Source organism: Cajanus cajan, chromosome 1 (assembly GCF_000230855.2).
Source record: "Cajanus cajan strain Asha chromosome 1, NIPB_CcT2T_4, whole genome shotgun sequence".
NCBI classification, from domain to species: Eukaryota; Viridiplantae; Streptophyta; class Magnoliopsida; order Fabales; family Fabaceae; genus Cajanus; species Cajanus cajan.
The window spans coordinates 83,654,478-83,671,804 of NC_138517.1; the positions used below are offsets into that span (position 1 = coordinate 83,654,478).

The 17,327-nt window shown below is 32.0% G+C and overlaps 2 protein-coding genes across 3 annotated transcripts; both read left to right on the plus strand.

Annotated features, from left to right (window-relative positions):
* Positions 1-1,610: 1,610 nt before the first annotated feature.
* On the plus strand, positions 1,611-5,641 carry LOC109789920 (Protein kinase superfamily protein). Of its 2 annotated transcripts, none has more exons than XM_029274502.2 (9): positions 1,611-1,952; positions 2,508-2,614; positions 2,764-3,159; positions 3,445-3,636; positions 3,793-3,947; positions 4,055-4,134; positions 4,272-4,407; positions 4,688-4,837; positions 5,076-5,641. In XM_029274502.2, exons 1-9 carry the CDS (start codon positions 1,918-1,920, stop codon positions 5,274-5,276), a joined length of 1,452 nt encoding a protein of 483 aa, XP_029130335.1. In that variant the 5' UTR covers positions 1,611-1,917; the 3' UTR covers positions 5,277-5,641. The 2 variants fall into 2 exon arrangements, with proteins under 2 accessions (XP_029130335.1, XP_020204568.1); XM_020348979.3 differs by having other exon boundaries at positions 1,614-1,952; positions 3,445-3,696.
* Positions 5,642-6,434: 793 nt separating this feature from the next.
* Positions 6,435-11,630, plus strand: LOC109792618 (2-oxoglutarate (2OG) and Fe(II)-dependent oxygenase superfamily protein). Its single transcript, XM_020352041.3, has 6 exons — positions 6,435-6,710; positions 6,813-6,975; positions 7,878-7,935; positions 9,540-9,715; positions 10,645-10,714; positions 11,043-11,630. The coding sequence occupies exons 1-6, from the start codon at positions 6,574-6,576 to the stop codon at positions 11,336-11,338; spliced, it is 900 nt and encodes a 299-aa protein (XP_020207630.1). The 5' UTR covers positions 6,435-6,573; the 3' UTR covers positions 11,339-11,630.
* The last annotated feature ends 5,697 nt before the right edge of the window (positions 11,631-17,327 follow it).

Below are 17,327 nucleotides of genomic sequence, written 5' to 3' on the forward strand. Positions count from 1 at the left end.
ATGTAATAAATATATATAATAAAGTACACGTCAAGCTTTTTAAACTTTTCAAAAAAGCACGTCAAGTTTTAAAATTCAGGATTTAGAAAAATACGTGCTCAAATCTCATAAAGTCTGACTTCTCTAACATGTTTTCATTCTTAATGTTGATTTATCTTATTTTATTTTAATTAATGATCATTTATTTTTTTTACTAACCTCTTTACACCAAGCAAGCATTAAAATGTTAAGCAATTATATTTTCAATACAAAATCATAGATCCGAGAAAATGCAAGACTTGGCATTCCCGTAGATTTTTTATAATACGAAATATATATGCTTAAAAATTAATCTACTTTCTCGATTATTAGAATCTATCACGTGCAAAAGAAGGATGCCGAAGCTGGTTGGTCTCATAACAAAGAACAAATCATCATTGATTTTCCTTCAATTTTTTTGTTCTGACTTGCTTCAAACCGAGACATTTGATTTTCTCATTAAGGATGGCTGGCTTTATATGCATCTAAAAGCAAGGCTTTTATAAACATGGGATTCAGATAGTACTTATAGCTAGGATTATGAATATCTTATATGGTTTCTTATTTTATTCTTTATTTGCCTGATTAATTATTTTCTCTATCATCTATTATTATTTATTTCTCTCTCTTTAATAATATGATTGATAAAATAATAATTAATAATTATCTTAAATTTTCTGTCAAAAAAAATTGTCTTAAAATTTTAAAATAACAGAAACCAAAATTATCTTTATGAAAAATCAGTACTAAAAGTGTTTAATAAAACTAGCTTATAAGTCATAACATAAGAACTAAAAAACAAATTGAATCGAAAATGTTCAATAAAAATAAGTTTTAAGCTAGTAGATAAAGGTTTGTTAAAATTAAAATAACTTCTCCACTAAATTACAACTAACTTGAGTTTAAGTTAAAAATAAGATCTCAGAAAAATTAATAGGAGAGATTTTAAAGAAATTTATCCAAATTAAACAAACTTTATATGTAAAATGACATAAAATAACATTTTAGTTACTTGAGGTAAAAAAGTTTCAAATTAATTAACAAGGATAAAAACAATAAAAAAAAAAACCCAAAAGAAATTAGTAGCTAGCCTATAAACTAGCTTATTATTTTTTTTTTTGCAGTAAAAAAAAGAACTAGCTTATTTTCATAAGCAATATGCAACTTATAAAAATAAGTTAAAAATTATTAAAATAGACTTATACATCAAACAAGTTTGATTTAGTCAAACTAACTTATAAGTTTTTTTCTATACCTTGCCAAACAAAGTCTTAGAATAAAACATATTCTTCCCAAACTTTTCAATATACAATTTTTTAATTAAAAAAAAGTGTTTGGTAATTTTTCGTGAGCTGATTAAATTTTGCACAATATTGTTAATATAGGTTGGATAGATATCATTTTGAATCGAAGCTATAAATTAACCAAAGCCATTTCTTATTATGGCAAAAAAAAAAAAAAAAAAAGAAGGTGTCATTGGTTGGCTTCACGTCCACGTGCGAAAGACGTGGGAGGAGGGAGAGATGTTGCTCATCCCTACATGCAACTTCACAAGCCTTTCTCCAAAGCCATAACCTTTATTCATTTAATAATTTTTTTATATGAAAGGAGAAAAGAAAATTGAGATTTGCATTGAGAAGAAAGAAAGAAAGAATGAGCAACTAACAAAAGCCGTATTTAGGGCATAAAAAACCGGTGTGAAATAATGACAACGTTGTAGTATTATCATAGGAACACAACAATCATGGCAACCGCTACTTTCATGTCTCTTCATCCATCTTTCTCTTTCTCTTTCTCCTTCTCTTCTCTCCCTCTCTGACTCTACATGCGTGCACGTCATTCCCGTGGCCACCCTTTTGGTTCTCCGAAACTCGTCTTCCCTAGCTAGCCTTGGCCACCATGAACGAAGAACGAGAACCACAAGCTTCCTCCAGGTAATATATCAACCTTCCCTACACGTTATTCCATCGCATCCTACACGTTCTTTTCTTTTTTCATGCAACGTTTTCGTCTCATGCATGTTGTGTCTCAATCTTTTTTTGCTGGTAACAATCTTATTGATACAAAGTATCCATCAACTTCCTCTCTCACCAATGTTTCAGACATATATTTTTCGTGGAGTCTTTCATTTCAATCATGATGCTTCTTATCTAGAAAATTTGAACCTGGGTGTCAATTTGTGTTTAAGCTTCCAATTTGAATAGTTAATGTTTCCTTAGTAACGATGTGCCAATGGCTTTCAAAGCAGACTAGTAAATAAAATCTTACATTTTTTACAGTATTACTTCTAAACTTTGTTTTCTTCATTCCGTCCATGTTTGTCTTGATCGATGTTATGCGTTGATATTTTTGTCTTGTGGTTTCCTGGACAATTTTTTCTAACGTTATTATGGGCATGCAGACGGTGGTTTTTGACCACAAGTGGTTTTATTGGAATTTGTTTTTAGTCTCTCCATGTCCAATGTTGACAAAGAATAATATGTTTGCAGCAATGGCGTCCACAAGGTAGAAAAAAAACAAATAGTTGATAGGGATAAATCGATTTTTAGAGGCAGACGTCCACGACCTGGTTTTTCTGATTCATTTTCAAGCATTGGTAATTAAAATCGCCTCTCTCTTTTTTTCTTTTGATTCCAACTGTTTTGTTTAATTTGCTCCAAACATGATGTTGTTGAGTTGATTGAACCTTACTCGTTGTATTTGTTATTTTTTGTTCTAATGCTGAAATGAATAATACCATATTAGAGTTGGAAACTTTAGACATTGACGAGGTAGGCCCCTACCGTGATCAGTCTCCTAGAAGTCATGGATCTGAAACCCCATGTTCCAGGGCAAGTACTTCTGATTCTGAGGGTCAGGGATCAGTAGTAGGCAATTCACCAGGTAACAATAACCAGTGGCGTGGTTTCTTTAAACTTCTGAAGAAAGGATCCCAAATGCCTTTCCAAAATTTTCAACCACGGTTAAATGTTCCAAGACTCACAAGAAGAAAAAGCAAGAGGATCAGGGAGGACCTCATTCCATCTCTGAATTCTCCAGCTCTTCAGTCATCTCTTGACACTGATTTTGGCTGCTTCAAATCTTCTTGGAAAAACTTCACTCTCACAGAGCTCCTCTCAGCAACCAATGACTTTAGCTATGGTATGCAATTCTCTTATCAGGAAATCAAATTTGGAAATTACTGTGGGATAAAATGAAACCATTAAGTGCTTTGTTGGCTACTTTTTTTATTTTTATTTTTATTTTTTATGATTAAATAGAGTTTGTTTGGATACAAAGTTAGAAGAGCTTTTGAGGGTATCTCTAAGCTCTTTATTTTCAAGAGATAAACTCTTAAAAACTCTTCTAAATTTATATCCAAACAAGTTCATATTGACACCATGTTTGCTAGGCTGATAAACTATTTTATAAATTTACTTTATGAAGATAATTTGATTGGAGAGGGAGGATATGCTGAGGTTTACTTAGGCAAATTGGAGGATGGAAACTTCGTTGCCATTAAACGTTTGACAAGAGGGAATCCAGAAGAAATGACTGCAGATTTCTTGTCTGAGCTTGGCATTATAGTGCACGTGGACCACCCCAATATAGCTAGATTGATTGGATATGGTGTTGAAGGTGGAATGTTTCTTGTTCTTCAATTGTCTCCACATGGTAGCTTGTCATCCATACTTTATGGTATATAAGCTAACCAATCATTGAGAGTTTCTGGAGTGCCATGCAAATTTTGGGATAACAAAGCCATATTTGTTTTCTTTCCTGGCATAATTTCAGGACCTAGAGAGAAACTGGATTGGAACCTCAGATATAGGATTGCTTTGGGGACTGCAGAGGGCCTTCGCTATCTGCATGAGGGATGTCAAAGAAGGATCATTCACAAAGATATCAAGGCTTCTAATATTCTGCTCTCAGAGGATTTTGAGCCTCAGGTGCCTCTTAAGCCTCACAAATCTGATTATGGAACTTCTTCTGTTCTAAATCAATTTACAATCTTAATTATTTCATCTAAGTTTGTTTAATGCCAATCTTATACCAGATATCTGATTTTGGACTAGCAAAGTGGTTACCTGACCAATGGACTCACCATACCGTCTCCAAAGTGGAAGGCACATTTGGGTTTGTATATTTAGCATCTTCACAAGTTTTGCACGTGTACAGTAATTATATATATAAATAGTTTTTTCTTTTCAACTATTAATTAGCACTTATAGTTTCTGTTTTTTCTTTTGCATTAACCTTGGATGCCACGACAGCTACCTTCCTCCTGAATTCTTCATGCATGGTATAGTAGATGAAAAGACAGATGTCTATGCCTATGGTGTGCTATTATTGGAGCTCATTACTGGTCGACAAGCTTTGGATAGCTCACAGAAAAGTCTGGTTATGTGGGTATGTCTGCCTTTATACATACAAATACTAAATGTTTGTCAATCATCTTGACATGAAAAATGTTAAATTCTAGAGTAAATAGTTTTTGCACTACTTTTACATTGTTATTTAATGACAATTGTTATGTATAATAAATTTGTTCATTTTTATAATAACTATTTTAAGAGTTATACCTATCATGAATTTGGATCGATTCACGGTGTAAATTTTTTTATATTAACTATGCATAGAAATCAAAACTCTAATTCTAATTTACCCTTTTAAAAAATAATTATTGCAGGCAAAACCTTTGCTATCTGCAAACAAAATCAAAGAGCTTGTGGATCCAGTTTTGGATGGTGCTTATGATGAAGAGCAGATGAAACTTGTAGCCTTAACGGCTTCTCTGTGTGTAGACCAGTGTTCAATACAACGACCGGATATGAGCGAGGCATGTCCTTTATATATTCAGTAGATTGCTAGAGCAAGTCGACTTGTCCATAATATCATTTCCTCCAAATGGCCCTAACAACTTGTAGGAATAAATAATAGCTGCAAAATTGATTAACCTTTGATCCTATGTTTGGCTTTGGCCAAGAAAACAAGTAAACAAAAGCTTTTAAAGCTGTGAGTAATCTGATCTATCCAATACACTGTTGTCACCTGATATAGAGCATGATTGGATGCAGGTGTTAGACATACTAAAAGGGGAAGCAGAGAGCTTAAGAGTGATGAAAGAACGATCGAAGTCAAAACTTCAGAGGACATATTCTGAAGAACTCTTAGATGCAGAAGAGTACAACTCAACAAAGCTTTTGAGTGAAAGGGAGCGACACATGGAGACTATTCTAGGCTCCTGTAATTCTAGTACAGATGGAGAAAGAAACTAGCACATGGCCTGTGATTCAGATGATGTGTGTAGATGGTACTACAGAAGTTTCAATGATTGTGATTCCAATTGAGAATCCAGAGCTGGCCAGAACATGGGTTGAAGGGGTTAACTAACAAAGACACAAAAAGAGACAAAGAGGCAGAACCTCGTGTGAATGTAGTAGCATGTTTGTCAATAGTTTTATTTAGTCAAATGATGATGAAGTTGGGGTAGAATTTGAGAAGCTCGATTAAAGCTTCAGGATGGTTGGTTTCCATTTTATCCACACATCATCAATTGGAAATACCATTTTCAGCAAGTTCTTCAGTTTTCAATTGTAATCATAAGCAGATCTATCCAAGGAAATTTACCTGATTTGTTCGATATGTGTTCAGTCATTTTTGTTTGATATCTTCAACAAATTAATTTCACCTCTAGTATTATTACTACGGGAACGTCAAAATGAGTATAAGTTATTTCTTTTTACCGGATTTTAGTTTTCAGTTATAACACAAATTCGTTCAACTCTCATATTTCTCGATATACCTGCATACTAATATTATTACCACTTTTCATCACCTAGCTCACCCATTTTCCTTTTGTATTTATGTTTTTTGCTGTTTTAATTTGAGAATCAAAGTTTGAAAGGAAAACAAAATAAACAGAGATTTAAGATTTATAATTATTCAGAGCAATGATGCAGGTGCAATTTTTTTTTGTGTACATTGAAAAAGGAGATAAATATAAACGACAGAAAAGCGATAAATGTGACTTAATAATGTGATAAAAATAAAGGAAAAATAGCGCAGAAAAGAAAGTGGGAGTATGTCAAATATTTTTTTTATTATTTTAAAGAATTTAATTTTTATACATTATGAATGTAATTTTTACACTACAAATTAATTAAAAATTATAATATAATTTTTAAGATAATTATTATAAAAATTATTAGACTTATCATATATAATAATTTGTGATTGAGTAATAGTATTAAAAAGATATAAATTATTTTCTCTATTTTGAGACAACCTCATTTTTTAAAGCCAAGGTAAAATTATACTACTAAGTTGGATCTAATTGTGATTTACTATATTATTCAATGTTGGTGTGCTATTGTGTTTAAATTATTTATATCGTTACACGAAACCATTGATAAAATTTTATCCATGGCAATAATAGTTACAAAAAAAAATAAAAATGAAAGTAAACTATGAAAAAAAGTCAAACAGTCTTTAATGGTGTTAGTTCATCCATAGATCGTGTGAAGGCAAAGTACAAAGAAAGTTAATTGGAATTGAAAGCGAAGAGAAACGAAAATGAGTAGGGTTTGGTGTGTGGTGCTATCAGCGTTGGCGTTGGCGTTGCAATGGCACGGAGCGTGGAGTTCCTACGCTGGTTCCGCAAGTGCGATCATCGACCCTTCCAAGGTGAAACAAGTTTCGTGGAAACCAAGGTTTGTTTGTTTGTTTCTACACATGTTCGCTTATGAAACTCAATTTGGTAGTGAGTGAGTGAGTGAGTGAATGAATGAATGATGACAACGGTTTGGATGCAGAGCTTTCGTTTACAAGGGTTTCTTGACGGAATTGGAATGCGACCACTTGATTTCCATAGCCAAATCGGAGCTCAAGAGATCCGCGGTGGCTGATAATTTGTCCGGCGAGAGCAAGTTGAGTGAAGTCAGAACGAGCTCTGGCATGTTCATTCCCAAAAACAAGGTTACCTTTTCTTCATTTATTACCGTTGATTGCTTTAGAATTGGATTTTATGTAGTGGTAGATCATCCAATATCAATCTTATACTTGCTTATATGTGGGACTGTAACTAGAAAGGAAAATCTGTTTAATGCCTTTAACTTTTGTTTGGGGGGTAAAGAATGGGGAGTTGTTAATGACACTACCATTGGTGGGCTCATGTGATCATATCAGGAGTACCCCAATAATTAAGCAAGTCGGGAATGACATGTTGGGATTGCAAATTGAAGCACCCAGAGATTACTACACAGGCCTAAACTGCAAGCAATTTTACTTTTTTTGCATATATACAACTAGCCCTGGAGTGTTAGGAGTTCTTTCTGAGGAGGGTTGAACACCAAACAAGATTTTAGTGGAGTTAGGTCTTAAGAAAGCGGATTTGGGCCTAATTCTACCTTACAAAATTGACTTGTAAGGTGAAGATTGTTTTCACTTATATATTCTAATTTGGTCATATCATTGGTTGATGTGGGAACTCCAGCATTAGGTGAATCAAACCCATGACCATGGGAAAGATGAAAGTTAAAATAATTGCACTGATCAATCTAGTGATTTGGAAAGTCAATTCCACCATGGTTTTATTTTTGCTTCTACATTTGATAACTTCATAAATTTTGTACTCTGGGAGTAAGGACTGTTTTATAGAAGAATAACATGTGAGTTTGAGAGAATATTCTGATTGGGGTTTGAGCTGTCTGAGTTTTGAGAGGTTATGTAGACGCTATGGTTCTGGGGGATTTTTAGGCTTGTTCTGTTGTTTGAACAGTTGAACTTTTATGGGTCCAATTTTTAATTCATACTAATGGAAAAGACTGTGCTGAGTACTTTCTATGAACTGTTTTTTACTCTGTTCAGTTATTTTATAGGACCCCATTGTTGCTGGTATTGAGGACAAGATTTCATCATGGACCTTTCTTCCAAAAGGTATGGCATATATAAAATCATGATGGAAGTCTGCATGGCATTATTTAAGCTGTGGCTGATAGCTGATACTAGGTTTGTATGGCTTTTACTTGCATGTGATTGGGTCAACTGCAATTATGATTGTCAATTGTTATTACTAATTTTGCTGGGCTTTCTCCTATAATGTCTGGATTATACACAATCAATTTAGTAATTTGCATGAAACATTAATATTACAAGGGAATGAGAAGGTGGACTATTTTCTGTATCTCCTCAGTTGCTGTTTTATTATGGTAACTGCAGTCACGGGCTTTAAAATGAAGTCTTGTAAACAAGGACTCTAAAAAACATAGGAAGAAATCATTCAAATCAGCTATATACTATTCATGAATATGTTTACTTGTTGAATAGAGCATATTTCAGGATTGATCTGTGATGCTGATTTTGGGTTTTGGAGCTATTATGATTTACAAAATTTTGAAAGTTTTAGGGGGCCCCATTCTCTCTTCCAACCGCCTGCCTACCACTGCCCTTCAAAGTTTCCTTTCCTGTTTTATTCTGCAATCTGCATGTCAAGGAAAGCCCTATTGTGACTATGATGTGTGGAATTGTTTGTTGCAATTCTCCACTCCTCTAAACTTCTACTAAAATGCCACAATGAACTTTCAACTTTAGTCACGATTAAATAAAGGAAGCTATTATCATTTAATAATTTAAACAAGGAAACTGTTGTTCTTGATTGCATTTAGTGACATCTTATGTGTACGTTTTTACTTAAATAGCAGTTTAGAAGGTTCTAAACCAACTCCATTAAATTATTTTCTATGCAAATTTCCCATTTTTAGCATTGAACTAGTTTTCAAACAGGACCTAAATTATAAATAAGTTGTTTTTCCTATTGAATACTTTAATGCTTTATTTTTGTTTAAATATAGCTTTTCCATAACACCCAATGTTGACTTTAAAGATGTTAACGCTTAAGCAAGGTCAGGGGTTCGAATCCTGCCTTGTGTATGCAGCCGCGTTAAATCTTGGGGCCAGCTATCCCACCCTTTGAGGTGCCTCCAACATAGCGAGGAGATTAGTCACTGCTGTCGGCGGTGGATACTCTAGGAACGAACCTAAAAAAAAGATGTTAAGGGTATATGGAAAGCATTGAAGGGTATTTATTACTCTCCCATCCTCTTTTTCCTGGGTATGGTACTCGTCAAGCATTCAATTGACTGCTGGTTGTATTTAATAGAATCTTAAACATTTGTTACAATACCAATATTCAATAAATGCTTGACAACACACCATAAGTGCCATATCCATTAGGTACTACGGCAACTTTCAATTGGGACAGAAACAATTTAAACCATTCAAAGTATACTGGAGAAAATCTGGAATAGAGGGCCCAAGGAATAGTTATTGTGAATCACAAGTATTTTGTGCAAATAATCTTCATAAAATCACTTGTCAAAAAAAAAATTATCTTCATAAATTAATTATTTTGTCTAATATGTTAAATGAGGAAAATGCATTTACATTCCAGTTACTCTCCCCTCCCCTTACCCCCAAAAGGAAGAAAAAAATAAAGGAGGCAATAGTCAATTCCTTACGGTATTTTGATTATTGAATTTCAGAAAATGGAGAAGACATACAAGTGTTAAGATATGAACACGGGCAGAAATATGACCCTCATTATGATTACTTTGCTGATAAAGTTAATATAGCTCGGGGTGGACACCGAGTTGCCACAGTTCTCATGTATCTCACTGATGTGACTAAAGGCGGTGAAACAGTGTTCCCCAATGCAGAGGTTTGTCTAGTATTCTCATACTTCCATAGAAATAAAAAAATAATCCTGGTAAATCATTGCTGTTATAATTTATCAAATTATTTTTCTTGGTGTCTTCATAAATGGCCTTGAGGTCTAGCTCGGATCCTTATTTAGTTCTACAATTTTCTTGTGTCAACTGAACCTATCACTATGAACTATTCAATATTTAAGTTACCTAAAATGTCTCGTCCAAGGCCAGCCCAAGCATGAGGTAAAGAAAGTTCATGCCTTGGGCCCCTTTTAAGAAAAATATTTTACATGAATATTTATATAAATTTTTCAAACCCATAATTTAAAAATCACTTTTTGTATTCTAAAAAGTCTATCTTTAAAAAAATATACAAATATAATTATTTTTTTCAAAGCCCATCTCTAAAACATTTTAATTTTTTTATCAAAAGATATTATTATTAATTTTTAAAAAGTCTTTAAAATTTGTTTTAGGCCTAACAATGTTTTGGCTCGACCTTGGTCTTGTCCGAGATTATTTTTGTATTGGAGTTTCTCTCATCTTTTCACTAGTTCTTCATATTATTCGGACATTTTAAGCCTAGAGACTGAGCAAAAACTTTGGAGTTAAAAAGTTTATACTTGATTAAGACCTCTTTGGCATACTGTACCGGGAGGACCCTATCGGTCAGGTTGACATACACATATTTAGACTTTACCTGTAGAAGATGCATGCTGAGAACACCTCAATTTGAGAAAGGAGAGGTTGAGGAGATGCAATAGTTTCTGTGATATCATATTCTGATTTCTTCCCCACTTTTTCTCTCAGGTTTTCTCCCCACCATGTATATGGCATGTTTCTTAGCTGGAGAGTCTAAACATTCCAGTCTTGCAATGGAAATTGTTTTTACCTTTTACTTTAGTAGCTAACTTTGATAACTTCATAATTCTGGTTACAGGATCCTCCACGACACAAAGGTTCAGAACCAAATGATGATCTGTCTGAGTGTGCCAAAAAAGGAATAGCAGGTGGGCAAATGGACAAATGAGAAATGTTAGCGAAACTCTCAACACTTTCTTTCTAATACACTCTTTACCATTGGTTGAAGTTGATTGAAATTCACAAATTTTGGTGAGTCTCAAGGAGAGACTTATTAAATAAAATGTGAGACTCATAAAATTTATGATTTCTAATAATTTCAACCAATAGGAGTGTTATAAAGAAAGTGTCCCTAGCATTCCTCTTGGACAAATAGATAGTTTTCCTTATGTATGAATGTGTCATGTCACATTTGGTGTCCGTCATATTATGTTAAATAATTAATTTTCTTTCCTTCCTCTTTTGGGCAATTCGTAGTGAAACCGCGAAGAGGGGATGCACTTCTTTTCTTTAGTCTCTACCCTAATGCTATCCCAGACACCAACAGTCTACATGCAGGATGCCCTGTAATTGAAGGTGAGAAATGGTCAGCAACAAAATGGATTCATGTGGACTCATTTGATAAGACGGTGGGAGCTGGAGGGGGTTGCACTGATCAGCATGAAAACTGTGAGAAATGGGCTACCCTTGGAGAATGCACTAATAATCCCGAATATATGGTTGGATCTCCAGGCCTTCCTGGCTATTGCATGAGAAGTTGCAAGGCATGTTAAGTGTTACCGAATGCTTTTCAGATTCCGCTCGGTATTTTTAACGTTGACTTTCTAATTGCAATTGGTTCTCTGATTTGTATTATGTATTTTTTTTTCTCTCTCTTGAATTGTAATGTATACTGCTTCATCATAATGATTAGCTCTCAGATAGTTTTCTAGTGCATGGTCACACTTCAAGAGGTACATTTGTGTGTTGTGAAGCTGTAATGGTAGGTAATGGGGGATTTACCATTTTTTCGTCGGATACTTTGTATGTAAAACTACAAAATAGGAAGTATACGTTATTTTCTCCCTTGTTATGGTTTCACCTAGTTTTCGTTCTGTCAATTTGTTAGTAACAGAAACTTGATATCAACTTAGAGAAATTCTCTGCAATAGTGTTCTCTTTGGGGATTTCCACGATGGCGGGTTCTGCTCGGTTGGGGGCCCATCGGAGAACCAAGTTATTGTTTTACGTTTATTTTTCGAATGGCAATTTGGATGCATTTTTACACGTGAGTTAAACAACATTAATTGATTGGAAGATGTAGCTCAAGATAGCATTGGGTGTTGAAGAAGATGAAAATGAAGAGGATCTGGTGATTAGAGGGTGGGGCCCATAGGTGGTGATTCTAAGGGACCGTTGCTGCTGGCTGGTGAGTCTGATTAGAAGATGCAAATAGAGAAGGGAAGGGGCTGTGGAGAGTTAGATCCTCTATGATGTCATAATAACTATGGTTTTGTTTAAATTTACTTGTGCCATTTTGTGAGAATGTGATAGTGACAAATATATAGAAGGACGTGATATTTGAAAGTAGGCGATGAGCAAGGAGGCTTGGGACGCGGCAACAGTGGGGGAAGAGCTGAAGAGGGTGAGAGGATGAGGAAAAAAGATATTGCTGTAAATACAAGATAGATCTAACGGTTTAAAATAAAGATCCATGGTAAACTACCCATAAGACTATGATTGTTAAAATGAAATAGTGAGTGTTATCACTTATTGTCAAGTACAAAGGATAAATAAAATTGTAATTTAATTAATCATAATTTACTTTGAAAGAATAATTATAAAGAAAAAATTATATATTTTTCATTATTTTTTGTTGATAAATTAAGTTATTTTTTAATTGAAAGTTAAAGATTAATTTCTCAAGGTATATTCATTTGAAGGATTTACCTTTCTTAACAAATATTTTATCATACATATTAATAGAGTTGTCAAAATTTGTCTGATGAATTTGGTTGACCCTTTAACCTATAAGATTAGACTCTTTATTGTTAGGTCCAAGAATGATTGAGTCGATACAAATTAAGTTGGAAAAATATCGAACACATAATATTTTCTTCTTCTTTTTTTCTTTCTATTAAATTACATATAAAATTATTAAAAATAAATAATGTAGCCTCATCACAATGCATGCTAATGAACTAGGCCAGAGTAGAAAAAATATGACCTGTGTAAAAGTTATGTCGGAACAAATTAATTTTTTTCTTACGCTTAACTCATTAGGTCGGATCAGAATTAGGGATGGGAACGGGGCGGGACGGGTACGGGTTTCATGATACCCGTCCCCGTCCCCGCGAGCTAAACTCATCCCCGTCCCCGTACCCGTACCCGTCGGGTATGTGATTTTCATTCTCATCCCTGTCTCCGTCGGGTATCGAGTATACCCGTACCCGTACCCGTCAATTTTTTTTTAAATATAATTTTAAATTATTTTTTTAATTATATTATAATTATAATTAAGTTATTTCTTTATCTCATATTATAATAAATAATCACACATTAAAAAATATTAAAATTCTTTAATATAATTAATTGAAAGTGAGTATTAAATTAAAAATGGGAACGGGGACGGGTACGGGTACGGGACAGGTAAGTACATACCCGTACCCGTACCCGATTTAATATATCGGGTTTTACCCGTACCCGTACCCGTACCCGGTCAAACCGGATATTCCCCGTCAAAGTCAGGACGGGTTCGGGTATTATCCGCGGGTACGAGTATATTTACCATCCCTAATCAGAATTGTTGGTAAATGTTTTCCATGTTTTGAACACATTACATGTATTTTTTATTTAGTAGTTTAATAAAATATTGAAAAGATTAGTAAATGATATAATAAGAAGAGATAACATTACTTTTATTAAAAGCAGCGATTGATAAAATTTCTCAATAAAAGAAAGAAAATGTTGAAGAAAATATTTTTGATGGCCAACGTCCTTGATGGGTGTCTCATAATTTGTGTCTAAGTTCATTTAGATTACTGTTTTCTCAAAAAGTATGTCACGTTAGAATAATTGAAAATCATAAAGCCACTTTGTTGTTTTGGTCATTAAACTGCATCTTATGACTAATGTTTACTTATCTTACTATGTCTTGTATGGTTAAAGAAAAACAAAAGTTCTTTTTATTGTCTTTCAACAGGTCCATAAGCCTTACGATTAACTTGAGAATGGAAACATCTACATGCTGAAAATTCACGTGATGAGTGTGAAAATCCATGGTAACTTAGGGGGGAAGTGGGTAGCGTCGAATAACTTTGCCATATGCATCCAGATTTTAACCAACAAAGTCCAAACCATGCCATGCCTTTCAGCTATGTTTGGATAAGAGTTGAAAAAACATTTTTGCAAATTTTAATATTTAATTTTGAATCTTGATGTACAAAATAAAGGAAGTTTTTTTTTTTTTTTTTTGGTTATAAGAATAAAAATACTTTTGAGGTTTTGGACCGATTCAAATATGCACCGTTAAACATGAAGGGGTTGTTGAGTATTTTAGATTTATTTTGGGAAATATGTAGGTGCTAAAACATGCTAGTTTAGATGCATTGACAAAATTATAAGAGGAGAATAGAAAAGCAAATGTTGAATGAATGATAAAGAGATTTGGTGGGAGCATAGGTTTGTGATGTAGCAAATAATGGAGAGGTTGGCAATGGCAATGGCAAAGGCCAAAGCAGAGAGGATCACAAAGAATCGTGTCAAATCAGAGGAATCAAAAAGATGCCCATGTTTTGTGGCCCTAGTGTTCCAAACAGATGCTGCTTAGCTCATTCTCCAAAAGATTCATACTCCTATAACTGCATTGCAGTTTGCAAGAGATGCCTACAGCAACAAATTAGTAATTACATTATTTATTTTTAACAATATTTCATTTATTTGTCTTTATTAATTCAACAGAAAATATCATAAGAATCAGAAGAAAAAAACAATGTAAATAAGAGAAATAACATGTACCACACACAAGTTAAATATTTATTATATATTACTAAAATTTAAAATAAATAATATATATAAATAAATATTATGTTTGAATCAATAAATTATATTTAAAATTTAAATAAATAGATATTTTTAAATATATAAATTATATTTTATATTTATGATAAATAATTTATATTATAAAATAAGATTATTTTTATCTATTGATAATTTATTTTAAAATATTAAAATTTACTTCATAAATAATTATAATAAATAAAAATTAAATTAGATATGATGTCAAAAGAATTCCTAAAAATTTTCTTATCAAAGAAATATCCTTAAAAATATTTTTGCACAAGATAATCATCTATGTTTAATAAAATTTACTATAAGAAAATCTGTTGTTTTTCATTTATTAGATTAACAATATAAATATATATCACAAGTTACCGTTACAAATATTGAGTTATGATACTCTCCTAATATAAAAGATATGATATCTCTTAAATATAATGACTAACTGATAAAATAATAAATAACTATAATGATAATATCTCAATAATCTTGATAGTAATTTATATGTAGAAGCTTATTAATAATATTTCTCTAATACTTATTTTTCAATATATTTTCTTTGTTATGAACTAAAATTTATTGGAAATTTTAAATTTTGATGAGTGTCTTCATAATTACGCAAAATCTTGAGATTTTTATCTAATGAATCAGAAACACCTTGATCAGAAGCCACATGGATTGCATACTCTTTAGGCGAGGAGAGCTTGCAAAATAGCTTTTGAGAAAACCATGTGTCCAACCATTGATGGATTCCTAGCCTTTTCACTGCCACATTTTGAGAAGCATTCTAAATAATGTTAGAGAAGGTTTCTTTTTTAACTATACTAGTTTTATAACCTGTGTAATGCACGACAACATATAACATTTATTGGTAAATATTATAAGAATTATATTAAAAAAATAATTTTAATAAAAGTTATATATCATTCATTATGTTTAATTATATTTTATTATATTAATTAAATAGATCGATCTAAAATCAAGTTTTAACACAAAAGTATTTTGTTAGATTTAGCTTGATAACCAATTAAGATATAAAAATATATAATTTTTCAATAATTTCATAAAAGTTATTTTTCTTAAAAAAATAATATTTTGAAACTCAGACTTATATTATTCATACTTTTGTGTTAGATAAAATAAAACATTCAATAATGGTAGGTACTCTCAAACTTTTTAATACAAGAGGTCATACCAAATCTCAAAACATTGTTTAATTGACAGTGAACAATTCTGTTATCATTTTTAGAGAGAAAGGCATGAGTCTTATTATTATTCATCCCATGACAAGATCTTAGAAAGAGAAAAAAAAGGCTCTAGACAAGCTTTCAAAATGTGAACTTGTTGTAAGTTAGCTAACTTTAGCTAATAAGATGATATCATATGTGAAAAAAAAAAATTGAAAGATCTTTGGATTCTCCTTAGCAAGAGTTATAAGACCATGCTCCATAATTGCCTCAAGATGAAAAAGTTGCTCAATGCACATGACAAACAAATATAAGGAAAAAGGATCTCATATGCCTTTAGATGGGGAGAACTTCTCTAAAGCTTCACCATTTTAATATGAGGGAAACCATATTCATATAAGGGAAACCAAATTTAATGTCCAATAGGGTGTCTAGGAAAGTCCTAGTTTAAACGATTATAAGTTTTTTCTAAGATTTTTTATCCATCATCCTTTTTGCACTCTCTTGTGTCACATAGTGTGAATTACAAATTGAATAAAAATTACATTATCCCTGCTTTGCATTCCTAAACAAATTTACACTACCACGAGCTAATAATTTTATTCATCAACCTTCTAATAATAATGATCTTGTAAAAGACATTAGATAAGTTGATAGGACAAAAATCTCTAAAGTGAATAACATTCTGACTTTTAAAAATTAATGTAATAAAAATATCAATAAACGATCTTTAACCTTGTAATAATTTTGGAAAGTTCCTTAATCATATAAAATTATTCACACGGATGTTGGTAAGAAAAATAAAATAAAATCTTGCATATTGAAAGCCCCCATATTCATGTATATCATGTGCTTTGAGCATATAAATGTCTTGGTCCTCCAAATATGGAAATAACATATGAGCGTGAATAGGGTGATAATAATAATAGCGCTGAAAAAATATTATAAAAATTAGAGACAAAAGTTTCAACCTTAAACTTATAAATTAACTACGCTCCATTATTATCCTAAAGGGACTTATAGTTGTTGTGCCTTTCAGAAGGAGTCAATGGTAAAAGAAAATTAAAAAATAGAGAGGCCTTAAAAATTATGGAAATGATGGTTGTATACCTTTTGGGTCGTATATTACTCTATTCATCTCGAGTGGTGAGAGAGAAAAAGTGAGATATAATAGGAAATGTGAAGAAAAAGGAAAACAGAAATAGAAAAAAAAAATAAAAATAAAAAGAGTTTAAAAAATAAAACTATATACAATTATTATTAAAAAATTATATATATATATATATATTAATAAATTTTGATCCAAATAATATTAGACTCCATTACTTTAATAAAGATTTTCAAATTAAAATATTATTAATAAAATTTTAGAAAATGACCTCGTATATAAATATTTATTTGATCGAACAATAGAGAATATCATAAAAGTAAATCGAATATATATGATTTATCTGTTTTATAGACTATAATATTATGCATTTAATGTGATAAAATATATTATTTTTAATAAATTATGTATTTATTTTTTGCAATAATA